The sequence below is a fragment of the Helianthus annuus genome, chromosome 16 (assembly GCF_002127325.2).
Source record: "Helianthus annuus cultivar XRQ/B chromosome 16, HanXRQr2.0-SUNRISE, whole genome shotgun sequence".
Lineage (NCBI taxonomy): Eukaryota > Viridiplantae > Streptophyta > Magnoliopsida > Asterales > Asteraceae > Helianthus > Helianthus annuus.
The window spans coordinates 87,314,593-87,331,240 of NC_035448.2; the positions used below are offsets into that span (position 1 = coordinate 87,314,593).

At 42.5% G+C, this 16,648-nt stretch overlaps 2 protein-coding genes across 2 annotated transcripts; one reads left to right on the top strand and one right to left on the bottom strand.

Moving 5' to 3' along the window:
* Window positions 1-732: 732 nt before the first annotated feature.
* On the bottom strand, window positions 733-3,817 carry LOC110893977 (DEAD-box ATP-dependent RNA helicase 50). Its single transcript, XM_022141139.2, has 7 exons — window positions 3,440-3,817; window positions 2,806-3,317; window positions 2,552-2,739; window positions 2,259-2,472; window positions 2,063-2,194; window positions 1,833-1,993; window positions 733-1,146 (listed from the first exon to the last, which is right to left on the bottom strand). Exons 1-7 carry the CDS (start codon window positions 3,738-3,740, stop codon window positions 924-926), a joined length of 1,731 nt encoding a protein of 576 aa, XP_021996831.1. The 5' UTR covers window positions 3,741-3,817; the 3' UTR covers window positions 733-923.
* Window positions 3,818-9,720: 5,903 nt separating this feature from the next.
* On the top strand, window positions 9,721-11,207 carry LOC110892368. Its single transcript, XM_022139534.1, has 3 exons — window positions 9,721-10,118; window positions 10,220-10,732; window positions 10,799-11,207. The coding sequence occupies exons 1-3, from the start codon at window positions 9,721-9,723 to the stop codon at window positions 11,205-11,207; spliced, it is 1,320 nt and encodes a 439-aa protein (XP_021995226.1).
* The last annotated feature ends 5,441 nt before the right edge of the window (window positions 11,208-16,648 follow it).

Here is a 16,648-nt window from a genome sequence, read left to right on the forward strand (position 1 = left end):
TGTCAGAATTCTCGTAAAGGTACCTGTTACATTTTCAGGCTATGGTAAATTGACGTAAATACCCCTCCAACTTTATTCATATGTGATGTGACTGAATTGTAGCCACACATGTGGGTTTTCAGGGTTTAGTCAACTGGAGTGGGTTTTCTCCTTATAATTAGCCTATATATATATATGTATATGTGTGTGTGTTTTGAGTTAAATTGATTTTTAAGAAAATAAAAAATTATATATGTTTTGTAAAAATAAAACAAAAATCTACGACTTTTCAACAAAAAAACACAACCAAATACAATCAAACAACAAACCAACAACCCATTTTTTTTTCCACCAAAATCTCACCTTTCCCCCTAAAATTAAACCAGCCCAAAACGCCCCGCTTTGGCCAAAGCGAGACGTTTCGGTACGAGGTCATCAGACAAGGACCGACACCTGTCAGTCCTTGTCTGTTGACTTTAACCTAAAGCGTCCTGCTTTGGCCAGAGGGGGGGGGGGTTGGGGTGTGCGAATAGACCAAGGGGGTGTGCAAATAGCCTGTGCCAAAAATAAAAACAATATTACAAAAAAAACGGTGTAAAAATGTCAAATTTGCCCTTTTATGTATTGCAATGGTTTTTTTATTAAAAAGGAATGGTCTTTATATGTCATAAAAATCAAATCTCAGCCATACACCCTATCTTGATCAAAAGATGAGATTAGTTCATTGGTTCTCTCAACCAAGTATAGTTCTAATTTTACCCAATCCCAAATACTTTGTTATAATAATACACCACTTGTCCTTTCGCCAATTTGAATTAACAGGCTTGTTTTTCTGTTAGCTGGAATGATTTTGAACTGAGCCTAAACCAATGGTTAACCGAATTGACCAAACTACATTTCCCCATTAGTATATGATGACAATTGTCCATCGATGATATATTAGTTTAATTTGATGGAACATCATGCAACGGGTGGCCTTTTCTATTCCTTTCTATAATTCTGCGAGCAAGGGAGACTTGCTTTCCAACCACAAATATGAAAGCTCTACCTTTGCCTCCAGCACCCCTCGCCGTTCTTCCAACACGACGCACATATTCACTTGGGTCACGGGGGAAGTCGAACAACACAACTTGATCAACTCCTGGGATATCAATCCCCCGGGATGCCCTGAATAAACGGAACCATATTACATACATATAGAGAGACACAAACAAGCATGTGTATTCTCAGGGAGTGTGCGCACGTATAGGAGAGCTAGCTACACATAACACATTATCACGAGAACAAAAGAAAACAAAAATGAAACCACTGATTTTCATAAAACAAATAATAATAATAATGAAATAAAAGAAAGTGGTATTTAAAGTTAATGCTTATTATCTCACTCATTTTTCCTAAAGTTTAAAATTAATGGTTCATTTGAGTATACAACCTATACATGCATAGGTATATGCAGTTAAAAGGTACACAATTAAAACAAATTAGTTTGATGGTTATTTATGTACATAGCTTACCTATGCGAAACACACAATTGTAAAAATATAAACCACTGATAATTTGTTTTCTAACAATTTAGTTTTGTTCTCGTAATAATTTAGTAGGGTGTAATGATCCTCACCCTATATGTGTGTGTGTACACTCTCTCTCAAAGGCATGTTAGTTTATGAACCAATAATATGTTGAGAACTACACAATGCACTTGTACATGGAGCATAAAGATAACCAGAAGTCAGGGAGAGATGAAAAGAGATTAAAGCAATAAGTACAAACACATACGGTTCTCGCAGTTCTCAACATATTATTAGTTCTAGAACTAGAATGAATGTCCTATATATAAAGCTTAGACGTTTTACCTGTCTGTGCATACTAAAAACAAAGAGCTATCCTTTGACCGAGTTTGACAGAACTCCTCCATATTTGCAACACGCAAATCTTGCGCTAAAGCAGCATGAAACGGCAACACTTTTCTATTGGATCTTGTTAATGCATTTTCAACCTTTCTGCAAGTCTCTATCTGCAATTTACCGTTATATAAATTATCATATTCCAGGTTACATCATTCTTTTTTTTTTTTTTGTCTTACTTTATTGCAGAAAATGATGGTTTTCGTAACGGGGCCTTCCTCCACTAGTTTAAGAAGAGCAGACTTCTTGTTAACAAACGCGGTGTCCTGAGTTTTTTCCATTCCATCCTCTCCACTGCAGTCAACAAGTATCTGCACATGCGACTCAATATATAACTTATCTATGAGAACATAGATGAAAGAAAAAGAGATGTACCTCCTCAAGACCAGAGCTTGTACGGTGCATCCCAGGTCCCATAATAACTTGACAATCAGGAAAGTTTTCAACAAGCTTATTGTATACATTCACTGGTAGAGTCGCAGTCACAAACAGATATTGGGTGGTAACAGGTGCCAAATTCATTAAACTCTCCAATGCCGGCTGAAAATCTTCATCCTTAAACAGTATGTCCACCTCATCCAACACCGCACTGAACAACAAACATATTAGTAGTAGTAGTAGTAGTAACAAACAGTAGTAAGAGAAATTTGATGATGAGAAAGTAGTACCATTTAAGATTAGTCAAGTGTAAAAAGCCTTGTTGAACTAAGTATAAGAATCGACCCGGAGTAGCAATTAAAACATCTAACTCATTTCGTAGACTTTCCAGTTGAGTTTTCTGTTTGAAACCACCTGTCGCAATCATAGACCGGAATGGCACACCAGACTTTGACATGAGTCTGCAATTTCGTAATACCTGGAAAAAAGAAAGAAAAGATTTATAAAGTAGAAAATTAGTTGTGGAAGGAAATAGCAAGCAAACCTGAGAAGCCAACTCAGCAGTTGGAACTAGTATGACAAGTCTGGGGCTTTGAGGTAAGGATTTGGCAAGCCCTTCCAACTCATCTTGTCTAATACTTTGAATCACTGGTAAAAGATAGGCCAAAGTTTTCCCGGACCCACTCTGATCAGCTATGATGCAACTCTTACCCTTGATAACATGTGGGAATGACATAGCCTGAATATGTGAAGGGTAGGCAATAAGCTGAGTGTTCAAAAAGTGAAGCATGTAATCCGTGCATCCCACATCCTTAAATGATTTTCTGCTAAAAAAATCAGCAGCAGCAGCAGCAGCGTTTAATGTCCTTTGTGAAATACTCCTCCTCCTATCACCATCATCATCATCATCATCTTTGATAGCACTAGATATTGTATTTTGTTTAGCCAAAAGTGTTTCTGAAACATCCTTTTCTGAAGAGGATACCCTACTCCCAAGACTCCTTACCCTAGCGGCTCTTAATCGTTCAAAACTTGGAGACACTCCCTTGCTACTGGCTGCAACTCGTAGATAAAATTAATAACATTTCATTAAAATATTCTTCTTCTTATTATTAATAAAATAATAATATTGGATGGATACAGATGGATAATAAGAGAAAGGGGGAAAGAGCAGAGACCTGTCGGTGGTCTGGTGGAGGGTGGTTTCCAGTGAAGAACCTCGTTGGTAGGGGTAGGGATAGGCGCTTCGTCATCGGTTCCTCCCCAGACGATGAACTTATCCCCGCTCTCTTCGTCTACAAGCTCATACGCTCCCGGTGTTTCCAATGACCTCTTTCTATACCCAGCAGCAGTTACAACCCCTCTTCTACCAATTTCTTTGCAATTATTGTAACTCGTAACTCTTGAATTTGAGACCACCGTGAACCTCGATTTGAAATTAATAGGTAATGCCGCCGGAGTCGACGCTTTCATAAGCATTGTATTGTTTGTACAAAACACAACAGGATAACACGCTTCCCTCACCTCAACAAAGATATGAAATGAACCCCCACCCCACTTCAAGTTTGGTCCCTCTACTCAGTTTCATTTACACGTTCAACACAATACTTGGGTTTTTCACTAATATACCCAAACTATTATTTAAGGCCACTCGGTATGGTCCCCGTCCTCCCTCCGGCGCCGCCACATCACCACCGTCCTCCCACGCCGCCCCCCCTCCGTCCCCCTCCGTCCCGTCCTCTCCGTCGGAGTTGTGCTGGTTGCGACGGACAAAACAGGTGGGCCACCCCTCGCGACGCCAGTCCTCCCACGCCGCCCCCTCCGTCTTCCCTCCGTCGCCGGCCTTCCCTCCGTCACCATACCCACCAGCCTAACACCAAGCTAACTATGAATGAATTTTAATTACTAACTAGTCCCTATACGAAAGAAGCACGGATGTTGGGATTTGCAATTCTCTCTCCTCCGCCCTTCTTCGTCTTAGGTGCTGTTTGTTTTTGTAGACAAAAACTGTCTGCAGTCTGATTTCAGCTGATTTTATGTCTGCAACTGAAGATGTGGTCTGAAGGTCTGCAAGCTGAAAATATAATACTGTTTGTTTTATAAACTGGATATCGTCTGTATAAAACAAAAAAAAAACATAATACTAGAACGTGTACCCAAAAAAAAATATTTTGTATATTTATATTAGCTCTACCATAGTCTAGTAACGGTTCATTTTACTAGTTTTTTTTAAATAGTTATTTGATAATACTATTTATATATATATATATATATATATATATATATATATATATATAGGGAGCCGCTAGAATGAAAACCACCTCGAGTTGTAAGAACCGCGAGAACTACACCCCACGGAGCGCCGTTCGCCATGATTTTTTTTTTACAAGTAGATGTGTATATTATAAACACAGCCGTAAAAAATCATGGCGAACGGCGCTCCGTGGGGTGTAGTTTTTTACACCACAAGTTTGGTGAAAAAAAAAAGAAAAAAGAAAAAAAATTAAAAAATACCAAACTTGTGGTGTAAAAAACTACACCCCACGGAGCGCCGTTCGCCATGATTTTTTACGGCTGTGTTTATAATACACACATCTACTTGTAAAAAAAAATCATGGCGAACGGCGCTCCGTGGGGTGTAGTTCTCGCGGTTCTTACAACTCGAGATGGTTCTCATTCTAGCAGCCCCCTATATATATATATATATATATATATATATATATATATCAAATCAACTAATCAAGTATGAATTTATCTTTATGATTACAACTTCAAACAGTAGAAGCATATCCAAACACACCTTTAATTAGTTGTAAAGTAAAAAATGAAGAATGAATACATGAGCAATATACCTCTTGCGATTCAAAGATATCATTGTGGGTCCATAGTTGAAATGCAAGATAAGCAAAGTAAGCAAACAGCAAGACAACGGAACAAGCTCTGGAAAAATATAGTATTGCTTTAGCAGTGTTTGACACGTCAGCAGTGGGATTTTGATCATTGTGTTTGGAGAAGGTGCCACAGACTGTAGTGGTGGTGGTCGGCGGTACTCAGATCAAATGGGGGGTGGTTTAGAGGGTGTGGATGTGTGGTGATCGGAGTTGGCTGGTACCGTCGCCGGAGTCCGGCGACTCGATCTGATGAGGGGAGTGTTGTGTCCGTGTATAAGGTGTGGGTCTTCATTTGTGTTAGGGTTTTTGTTTTGGTTCTTGTGAAGATGTTTTAAGCAGGGGATCCATAGCTTATTTTTTAAGATAAAAAAAGCTGAGTTCAGATCTGTTTAAAGAAAAAAAACAAACAGTCTTCAAGGCCTTATGTCTGCCCGCCTGCAGACATAGGCTCTTTGCAGACGTTTTAAACAAAAACAAACAGCACCTTATTCTCTTTCTCGATCAACACTGATTGGAAGAATTCTTAATTGAATTGCAAGTTTCTTCATATTCTTGTTCCCTATCATGTTTCACTTTTTCAGCCATTAACACTTGTTTTCCTTTTTGGCGGTACTTGCAAACGCCATTTTCGCTGTATTCAGCACATATACCCTAATTTATGATGATTTGTAACACCCCAAGAAGGGCTGCTGACATATCACCCTTACAAATATCAAATCTGAAGAGGTATGGTCTCAATTCCATGCACATATGGCAGGGACCACACCATCTTCCTCATCCGATATGGCGTTTACATCAGCAAGCGAATCCAGAAGCTTCTGGAAGGCGTCAAGGTGGCACCGAAGATGCTCCTCCAGACAAAAAGGACAACACGTGTCACCATTAATCGTACGTCATGTGGACCTGCGACACAACCTAAGAGCAGACCGATAGCTGCAGTACTAATTTCCCTGCATGGGCAAATAACGGCGCACCACATGTACCACTATCCTGACCACAGCAGAGGAGACCAAGAGGATATTCCCCTTGGTCGGACAGCTGGCGCCCGGTAGCAGCTGGCAAGGTCTCTCCTCCCTCCTCCCTCCTTCACCCTTCGGCTATAAATAGGACCCTTCATCATTCAGGTTAAACATTCTGCTCTCCTTACATTTCACCCACAACACACACTATTTTCTCCTCAGAACAGTACTTATTCTCACGCCGAATGGTGGTCACAAGGAGAACCCCCCTTATTCTCCTCCTTGTGGCGAATCACCGGTGTTCTGTTTTGAAGGATATCAGTCATTGGCGAGTAGAGACGAAGATTGAACCCCACATACGAGACGACCCAGCTGGTTAGCCCTATTGTTAACCAGTGTTTCATCGTTGGCGCCCACCGCATCTTTTGCAAACCATTTTCATCTCCTTTTTCTTCAAAAACACTCTCTAAATGACTGAACCAAACCCTTCTCCTAACGTGGACGGAGAAAGCTCTTCCTTTGAGCTGCTTACGGACACCGCTCACGTCCAAAGGCACCAAGGGAACGAGACCGTCAGAGAAGGACAAGTGAACAATGAAATACCCGATATCTTTGGAAGCACTTCCAAAGTTATCAACCAAACCACAAACGGAGCTAATTTCCAAACACCACCTGGAGTAGTTAACCAACCAACTCCAGAAGCTCAAACGCCAAACCATGGGGCTGGTCCTTCAGCACCATCGGCTCAGGCACAGTTGAACTTCTCAGCACTCTTAGGTTTACCTGAAGGAGAAACTCTGGCCTCCTGGTATGCCAAGCAAACGGCGTCTTTGAACCTTGTCTATGCACAACTAAGCGCGCAGCAAGCATTGCTCCAAGCGCAAGCTAACCAATACGCTTTTGTTACTCCACCACAAAAACCACCAAGTACCCATATCCCTCAGCAAACACACGCGCGGAACCAGCAACATGAAAAAACACCCAACAAAAGAAAACAAAGTGTGCATGACACGCGCGATACCTACGGTGACGCTGAAAGTAACTACATGCAATATACCCACCAACAGAAGAGATCGGTACACAACCGTTTGGGTCCGCGCAACATAAACGATGAATGGAACAGTTACAATGAAAATGATGACACAACGTACAAACAAGAAAGCACAGTCTTCAGCAGGTTTCCACCGAATCATGAGGCGTATAAGCCCTGCAAGCGCGCAGGGTACAATCCAAATGCGGAACATGATTACACGTTAAGCTATCGCCCGGAAGGCATAGCCGAAAGATCGAAGTTTATCAGAGAAATCGCAACAGCTGATATTGACAAGTCAAAACTCCTGCACAATGTGGGCAAGTACAATGGCCTAACGAATCCTGACGACCACCTCCAAGTTTTCAACGACACAGGGTTGGTAGGTAGTTGGTCACTACCAACTTGGTGCCATCTGTTCGCGCAAACCTTTGTCGGCGCGGCGCGCGCATGGTTTGACAGTTTACCTGAAGGAAGGATCAAATCCTGAATGGATTTTCAACCCAAGTTCCTTGCACTTTTTTCCTAGCAGCGTAGACATACCAGAGACCCAGCAGATTGCTTGAACATCTGGAGGAAAGATCATGAAAGCATTGAAGATTTCATCACCGGATACAACAAGGAGTGCCTGGAAATTGGGGATGTAGGGGAAACCTGATCAAAAGAGTTAAAGGAAGAGATGGGGGGTCCCAAAGATTGGGATAATTTCATCAAAGCGGAGAAAACGATCGCAAGAACTGACAAACAACTGACCGGCGATGATAGCCGTCAGTACAACTATAGCCAACATGACAGACGCAACAAAAGGGCAAGGGTCAACCCTGGAAGGCATCTGGCTACAGAGAAAGAAGTCCACCAGCCGAGTACGCGCGTGCAACCATCAATCAAATAAGTCATCGCAAAGAAGTTAAAAGAGAAAACAGAGAGAAACAATAGACTCCTCTGACAAAAACCCCTTCTGAAGTCTTGTCAACTGAGAATCATCAATTCAAACCCCATCTGCAGATGCGCAACAAGAGGGGACAAGATCCAAATCTCTTCTGTGAATTCCATAAAGATACAGGTCATTTGATGGATGACTGTATCAGTTTAAGGTAAGAAATAGAACGAGCTTTGAAAGGTGGTAAGCTCACCCATCTGGTCAAAGGAGGAAAAAGAGACAACCGCCAAATCCAAAGAAGGGAAGAAGGTCCAGATAACAAGAAACTTCGAAAGCTAGAAGAACACATGAGCCAAGGGGGCCTGAGAAGACCCCAAAAAAATTATAACAAGCGTGCCCAAGACGATTCTTAGCGCGAAAGACAAGTCGTTTTCCCAATGGTACGAGGAGGTCCAAAGGAGCGGATACCCATAGTCATTCCTGGGGGATTCGGCCATTACCAGACTGATTACATTTTTATAGACCCAGGGAGCACCGCGGATATCATTTATGAGCAATGTTTCAATCAATTGGACCAATAAAACAAGGTGCGTTTAGAGCCAGTGGATTATTCACTCACTGGTTTTTGCAATGAGGCTGTCTTTCCTCTCGGCCAAATATCCTTCCCGGTGCTGCTCTCGGATGGAAAGAACTTAAGGACAGAAGAAGTCACATTCATGGTTTTACCAGCAAACTCGAGGCACGATATCCTTTTAGGAAGGGAGTCTCAAGGAGATTTTAGCATGATTTGTTCAGGGCCACACTCAGCTGTTGGTTTCCCAACAGAAACAGGGATAGCCATAATTTATGCAAGCAAAGAGGTCCTCGCGACCGATGAAATCAGACCAGTAAAAACAAGCAAACCCACACCACGCGCCGAACCCGAAAAATGGATACTAAACAACAAGTATCCGGAGCAAACTGTCACTTTGGGCCCAGCAATGTCAGATCTCACGCACTCAGCACTAAAGAAGTTGTTATTTGAGAATATGGACGTATTTGCCTGGACATCGTCCGATATGGTTGGCGTTCCACGGCATATAGCAGAACACTGACTGAATGTCGCTGAAAACACCAAGCCAGTGGTACACACCAAACGCCACCTTGGAGATATAAAACATGAGGCAATGCAAGAACAAATCACAGAATTGCTAAACGCAGGCATCATCAGAGAGGTGCGCTATCAAACCTGCGTGGCGAGCCCAGTGATGGTCCCAAAAAGAAACGGTGGTTGGAGAATGTGTGTGGACTACAAAGATTTGAACAAAGCATGCCCGCGCGACTGTTATGCTTTACCCGAGATCGACGAGAAGATTCATTCACTGGCGTCTTTCAGGTGGAAATGCTTTCTCGACTGTTATAAAGGATACCATCAAGTGCAGATGGCAATCCAGGATGAAGACAAGACTGCATTTCGCACACCAACAGGGCTGTACTGTTACACGAAAATGCCCTTTGCACTTAAGAATGCAGGCGCAACATATCAGAGGTTAATGAATGAAACATTCAGCGACGCCATTGGAAAGTACATTGAAGTTTACATGGATGACTTGGTCATCATGAGCAAGGAGAGAACCTGATGCTGGTAAACATTCAGAAAACATTTGACACTCTGCGAGGGGTGAATATAAAGTTAAATCCAGCAAAGTGCTCCTTTTGAATGGAGGAAGGGAAGTTCTTGGGTTTTGTCATTACCAAAGATGGGTTCATGGCCAATCCCGAGAAAGTGCAAGTGATAGAGAGGATGCCTTCCCCGTCAACAATAAAAGAAATGCAGAAGTTGGTAGGACGTTTAGCAGCATTAAATCGTTTCCTTGCCAATCACGCAGCAAAATCGTTTCCATTCATTAAAACCCTTCGCAACTGCGTAAAGAAAAACCAGTTTTTATGGACTCTAGAAGCAGAACATGCGTTCCGAGAAATTAAAGACTGTCTGATACGCCTACCAACGCTAACAGCTCCAATGAAAGGCGAACCGTTGGTCATGTACTTGTCGGCTTTAGAGAAAGTAGTAGGAGCAGTTCTACTAGTCGATCGACAAGGCGTACAAACACACCAGTATATTACGTATCTAGCACTTTGAATGACCCAGAAACAAGATACGCAATAAAAGAGAAGCTAGTCCTCGCGCTGATACACGCATCCAGACGATTGCGCAGATACTTTGCTAACCATGTCATACACGTTCTGACAAATTACAACATCGGCAACATCCTCACAAGTCCGGAGATATCAGGCAGATTAGCAAAGTGGGCTATCGAGTTGGGGGGCCATAACGTGGTTTTCAGACCAAGGCCAGCGATCAAAGGTCAGGTGCTAGCTGATTTCCTCACAGAGGTACCTTACGATAAAGACAGAGAATGCAAAGCAATGGAGAAGGCAGAAAAACAATACTCGGAGGAGCCATGGCTATTATATACAGATGGCGCATCTAATGAAGATAGAGCGGGTGCAGGACTAAGGTTGGTAAGTCCAGAAAAGCACGAGATCACATACGCCATTCAGCTGGACTTCAAAATCACAAACAATGAGGCCGAGTATGAAGCTTTTCTTGCTGGCTTGCGGCTGGCAATCAAGATGGGGGTTAAACACATAGAAGCACACGCAGGTTCAATGCTCGTGGCTGGGCAGATCAATGGTCAGTATGATGCCAAGGGAGACGTCATGGCACTGTATCTAGAATAAGCTAGAACCCTGCTTCAGAGTTTTAATTCTTACAAGGTGCATCACATCAACAGAAGTGAAAACAAACCAGCAGATGCACTGAGCAAACTCGCGTTAACTAGTTTCCAACATCTGGCTAAAGACGTGCGCATTGAAGTTCTAAGCAATCCATCAGTCCCATTGAGGCAGGTAAACGTCATCCAGCTTGGGGCAACATCCTGGATGACTCCGATTATCATGTATCTCCAATCTGAAATTTTACCCGAAAACAAAGTTGAAGCAAGAAAGATACAATACAAGTCTGAACATTACCAAATGTCTAATGGCATCCCGTATAGAAAGTCATACCTTGGACCACTACTACGATGCGTAGATCCAGAAGATGCCAACTACTTAATCCGCGAAGTACACGAAGGCATCTGTGGCATTCACGTAGGCCCAAGAATGGTAGTAGCAAAGGTGACGAACGTAGGCTACTACTAGCCAGGGATGCACTTGGATGCAGTTAAAGTTTTAAGAAAATGCAGTGGTTGTCAAAGACACGCCCCAAAAACAATGCGCCCGAAGAATGAACTAGTCCCCGTCACAACGGCATGGCCGTTCCAGCAGTGGGGAATAGACATGGTTGGTCCCTTTCCGGAAGCCCTAGGAGCGGTAAAGTTTATCATAGTCGCGGTAGACTATTTTACCAAATGGGTGGAAGCAAAAGCACTAGCATCAACCACGTCTACGGTGGTTCGAAGATTCATCTGGGAACAAATAATCTGTCGTTTTGGGCTACCTCTGAGAATCATAACAGACAATGGAACAAACTTCGTTGCTGAATACCTCCAGAATTGGTTCAAAGAGCTGAACATTGAACATACCTTTTCCTCGGTGGCACACCCACAAGTAAATGGTCAAGTTGAAGCAGTGAACAAATGCATCGTGGATGGTATAAAAGCGAGGCTCGGAACGCAGCAAATAGGATGGGTTGATGAGTTACCCAGCATCCCGTGGGCCCACAAAACAATGCCAAAGACGAGCAATGGCGAAACACCGTTCAGTCTAGTATATGGGTCCGAAGCCGTGATACATGCGGAGATCGGTTTCCCATCTCCAAGGATGCTGTCAATGAACGTCGTCAATAACGAAGAAGAAAGAAGGTTGGATCTGGACCTTCTAGAAGAAAGAAGAGAAATGGCGGCAGTCAACGAAGCAAAATACAAGACCAAGCTGGAGAAGTATTACAACAGCAAGGTCAAAGTCTACATTTTCAACCCTGGAGACCGGGCAAACTGGCCCCAAAATGGGAAGGACCCTACGTTGTAGACAAGGTCCTCGAGAAAGGAGCATACAAGTTGCGCACCCTCGAGAACAAAGAAGTCCCCAGGACTTGAAATGCTCAACAATTAAGAAAATGCTATATGTAATCGGCCATAGTTTTTATCTTTCCTTGTAATGAATGGCCATGCGCCCAACACAATCGTCTTTAATACAAGTTGTGTTGGCTATCTTATCTTATGTGAATTTTTGTTACAACTACATATATTACTTCGGGCATACACGAAAACACCAATGGCTTAGACACAGGAAACGTTGTAGACCTCCAAGGCTCGTCGCAACTAAGTGCACAGCCGGGTCGAGTATACACAACCAAAGCCTGTCAGCCAAGTGCTACTTCATACCCACCTGCACACGAAAACATCGTAGACATGGTAAAACAAACATTGTAAGACCTCCAAAGCTGAGCACAGCCGGGTCAACACAATAACCTGTTAAAACGATCACTTCGTATACACAAATAAAACTATGCGCATAACGACAGAACAAACATTGTAAAGTCACCCAAGCATAACACAACACACTGTGAAGCCAAGATGACTAACACGATACAACCTATCACAACCATCATTCATTCGTGATACCTAATCAAAGTAATCTAACACATGCACATATTGTAACAAGAACAAAATTCACAACGTACAAACCAACAACCTACGGTTAGCATCATATATATATAAAAAATATGTCAAAAGTATCAAACAATCATAGGAACAGTTAAAGGAAATTGTTCAGAGGTACAGAAAGTAGGATAATTGTCAAGAAATTACAAGGCCTACAGGCCTATACGCGGCATGCAAGCCGGAAATCATCAATCTTGGTGACTGGGTCCCGCATCCCCACCTTCAGGATCCTGATCAACAAGAGCTTTCTTCAAGACTTCAATGACATTGGCCTTTCGAGACAACTTCCCAACAGCTTTAACGATGCCAAATTCAATAAACTCATACTCCCGACGCTTGGCAGCATAGGCAACAGTACAATCTTCCTTGTATAATTTGAAATGATAGTCTTTTTCATTACTCGCAGATGCTGCCCTACCCTCAGCATAACCGTCTTTTCGCCCACTATTGTACGCAGCTTGACCCAGCTCGAACATGTACTTGGCAAGTTCATCAGACTTAACAATACGTTCAGAAATCTGCAAAAAGCGATACGAACATGAGAAAAGAATAAATGAGACAGACAAAAACAAACAAACAAAGAAAAAAATACCAAAGGAACAGCGCGCACAAGTAACCACTTGCAATTAGCAGCAGTTTCCTCAGCCAGAATTTCAGAAGCCTTGCTCTACGCAACCTTCTCGGAAGCAATCTTCTCCAGCTTGGCTATACGTTGGATGTATTCGTTTTCTCTTTTTTGATACAGGCCGCGCTCCTGTTCAGCCTCATTACTTATTTGCGTCTTTTCACCTTTCAACTTCACTATCTGATCACGAGCAGTCTGCATCTCACGGTTGGTCCGCTCACATGCGGTCTCCCATTCCTTCTGCTTGTTGGCATTGAACTGTTTTTCTTTGGCAAGCTTATCTTCAGCATCAGAAACCCTCCATAACAAACCCTTCTTTTCCACATTAAATTTTTCCCTCTCATCAGCCAACTCCTTCTTGGCAGCCTCAAACTCCAATGTATCCTCTCCCATCAATTGCCATTCCCTTACAATCTCTTGGCAAGTAGCATAAAAATTAACACCAGCATGGATATGATCATCCAAAAGATCCAACCGATGGCGATTTTTCTGGAACATTCTTTCAGCTAGAACCTTGTGTCAAGGTCCAATGAGGGGCATGAGGAAGATCGTCACAAGCAGGATTATGGGTATCCCAAGACCCACCTTGAACATGTTGAAATTCCGGGCTCCGGCGAGCCCCGGATGCACCACCTCCTCCGGAACCATGCACACGTTTGGTGTAAATAGTGGCATGAGGGGTGGCTTCACTTGACTCCACCTCAGTTTCAACACCCTCAGCATGAGCCTCACCCCCACCAGCACCAGCAGCAACATCTTCTCTAACTTGTTCAACCTCGACATCATCCTCCTTCCTTTTTCCGTTCGGGTCAGAGCGGGGAGGAGATAAGTCAAAGGTTCTGGACAGAGGAGAAGCAGGGGGAGTAATCTTGGAAATATAAATCTTGCGTGCACCCTTAACAGACTTGGGGGCTATAACATAAGAACATATACAGTCAAAAAAAAGCAAACAAACTACACTCACTGAAGGAAATCACACCTCGGGAACCAGTAGCAGGCTTAGACATTTTTTCCAGCAGATTACCAGCCTGTGCACGGAAAACACCTAAGTCAATCTCCGACTCAGATGGGGCAGCGGCAGTATCTTTCTTCAACTTAGATTTCTTCTCAGCCTGTGCAGCAGCAGCTTGTGCATCAAGCTCTTTCTTCTTATCCTCAAGAGCTTTTTTCCTTTTCGTTATCTCTGTCAGCGTGGCATCATCATCAGGATCGCGCTCAGAACGCTTATCTCCTGCGTCTAAACCAGATAGCGTGTCAGATACGACAACATAGTCCATGAGAGATGAGTTAGAAGGACGCTTACGAGGAGTCTCAGTCACTGGTTCCTCAACCTTCTTTTCCTCAGTCTTATCCCTTTTCCTCTTCTTCCGGGTCTCTAATTGTTCAGCAGCATCACCCTGAGGATTCTCAGCAGGAGTCTCAATATCGTCGGCAACAGGTTCATGAACAATCCCTCGTTGTGGACCTGCACGCGCGGAACGACAGATTAGATCTTGATGCGACTCATCAGACCCCTCACTCGAACGGATGATAACCTCCCCACGAGTAGGATCAGAATCAACGTCAATATCATCCCCATCATCTTCACCTAAGATAGCGTTGGCATAAGCGGCCATGCTTTCGCCTGTAGGGTGCAAGAAATTATTTCTTATCTGGTCAACCCACAAAGGCCTCCCTTCGGGCAAAGCAGCAACAACCATGGCACCACCAGCCTTAGGATCGAACACATTCATCAAATTGTATCCAGCTGCAAAACATAGGAAGATGTGAAGGAACGCATAATGAAAATGAAGGAAAAACCAAAGGAATTAATAACAATGTTACCTTTCACTTGGTACCCATAAATCGGAAAACCCCTAGGGTTTTGGGGAGTCCATAGTGTCACACCCCGACCGCGTTAAAACAACAAACCGCGGCGGAAACGTCGGGGAGTATCGTAACAGAATCATTGTTTCACAACACATGAATTTGAAGTTTCGTTTTATTGAATTAAGTTTATTACATTGTATTGAAATCAGAAACAAAACATGAACAATTGTCTTTCTTTGTTATTAGTCACTAAGGCCTCGTCCATCCCTATGTGAGCATGCATCATAATCATCATCAAACATCATCAACTATGGTACCTGAAACATATGTGAAAATACGTCAGCATAAAAATGCCGGCGAGTACATAGGTTTTGTAAGAGTATTGGATTCATGGCTCATTTACATGTTGCAATACCTCGTTTGACTATAAGAGTCGTTACTTGAAAACCTTGTGTTGAAAAGAGTTAGGTATTGCAATATGAATAACCAGCTCAAAATAAATTGGTTATAGTTTATAAACTCTCGTTGCCATGAATCTTAACCCAAAACATTTGTTTAAGTAACCCAAATTGTAAATCGTTCTCGTAATAAAATTCGTATGGTTTATATCATTTAGTAAACATCGTTGAGTGACATCGTTTAGAAATCGTTCTTCCAAGTGATCTAGATAACGCAACGACATGTAATGTGTTAAAAGCACTTATATATAGGAAGTACCAGCGGCGTATCCACCACGCTTTTATCACATTACACCCGCCCCGTTACCTAATCACTTACCATAACCCAATCGTTTTAATAGTTCAATTAGTTCCAGTTGTGACAACTGGCACAAAACCGGTAACTTCCGTACATTTTAATTATTATTTAATGACTGCAATTATGAGCTTAAATGTCAACATTGACTGATTAGAAGCTAAGCAAGTGAATTCATGCACGTTGTATACTACAAAATATTGCTTTATGCAAAAACGAGAGCGTTGCGTCAGAAATATTAGTAAACTCACCGGTAAGACACACTGTGTCAACGGAACTGCAGAAAGCAGTCAGACATTAGAATTGAGGCCTAGGTGTAGGTCCTACGACAAAGGTTCATTAAAACCCAAGAGTACATATCAGGGTTTAATTTATGGTCGTTACGAAAGCTAAAACACGCACTAAAAGGCACCCGAAACACACTTTAAGTGCAGAACTAATTACGACAAAACTGCGAAACGAACGTTGGTGGCCGCCCGGATAATATTTAATCCCACAAATATTCTGTTATGATTAAAATTTTATTTTAATCAGGTTCGTGTTGAAAAATAAATTGAAACGCTTAAAAACGTTATTTTTCAAGTTTAAGCGCGTATCGTGAGTTCCTACGCGACACAGTGCTTACACTGCAAAACGCAGACAACGCAGAAAACCTAGGAATATTCCAGGAATATACCAGAAATATGCTAGGAATATGCTAGGAATATTCCAGGAATATGCTAGGAATATGCTAGGAATATTCCAGGAATATGCCAGGAATATGCTAGGAATATTCCAAGAATATGCCAGGA

Bases quoted from the DNA above. Each gene is read 5' to 3' on its own strand.
- LOC110892368 (XM_022139534.1), top strand. From the start codon at position 9,721: ATGGAGGAAGGGAAGTTCTTGGGTTTTGTCATTACCAAAGATGGGTTC. The intron at 10,119-10,219 runs GTATATTACGTA...ACGATTGCGCAG, and splicing joins CAAGGCGTACAAACACACCA to ATACTTTGCTAACCATGTCA. The intron at 10,733-10,798 runs GTATCTAGAATA...TCACATCAACAG, and splicing joins AAGGGAGACGTCATGGCACT to AAGTGAAAACAAACCAGCAG.
- LOC110893977 (XM_022141139.2), bottom strand. From the start codon at position 3,740: ATGCTTATGAAAGCGTCGACTCCGGCGGCATTACCTATTAATTTCAAA. The intron at 3,318-3,439 runs GTCTCTGCTCTT...TACGAGTTGCAG, and splicing joins CTCCACCAGACCACCGACAG to CCAGTAGCAAGGGAGTGTCT. The intron at 2,195-2,258 runs GTACATCTCTTT...TCGCATGTGCAG, and splicing joins CAAGCTCTGGTCTTGAGGAG to ATACTTGTTGACTGCAGTGG.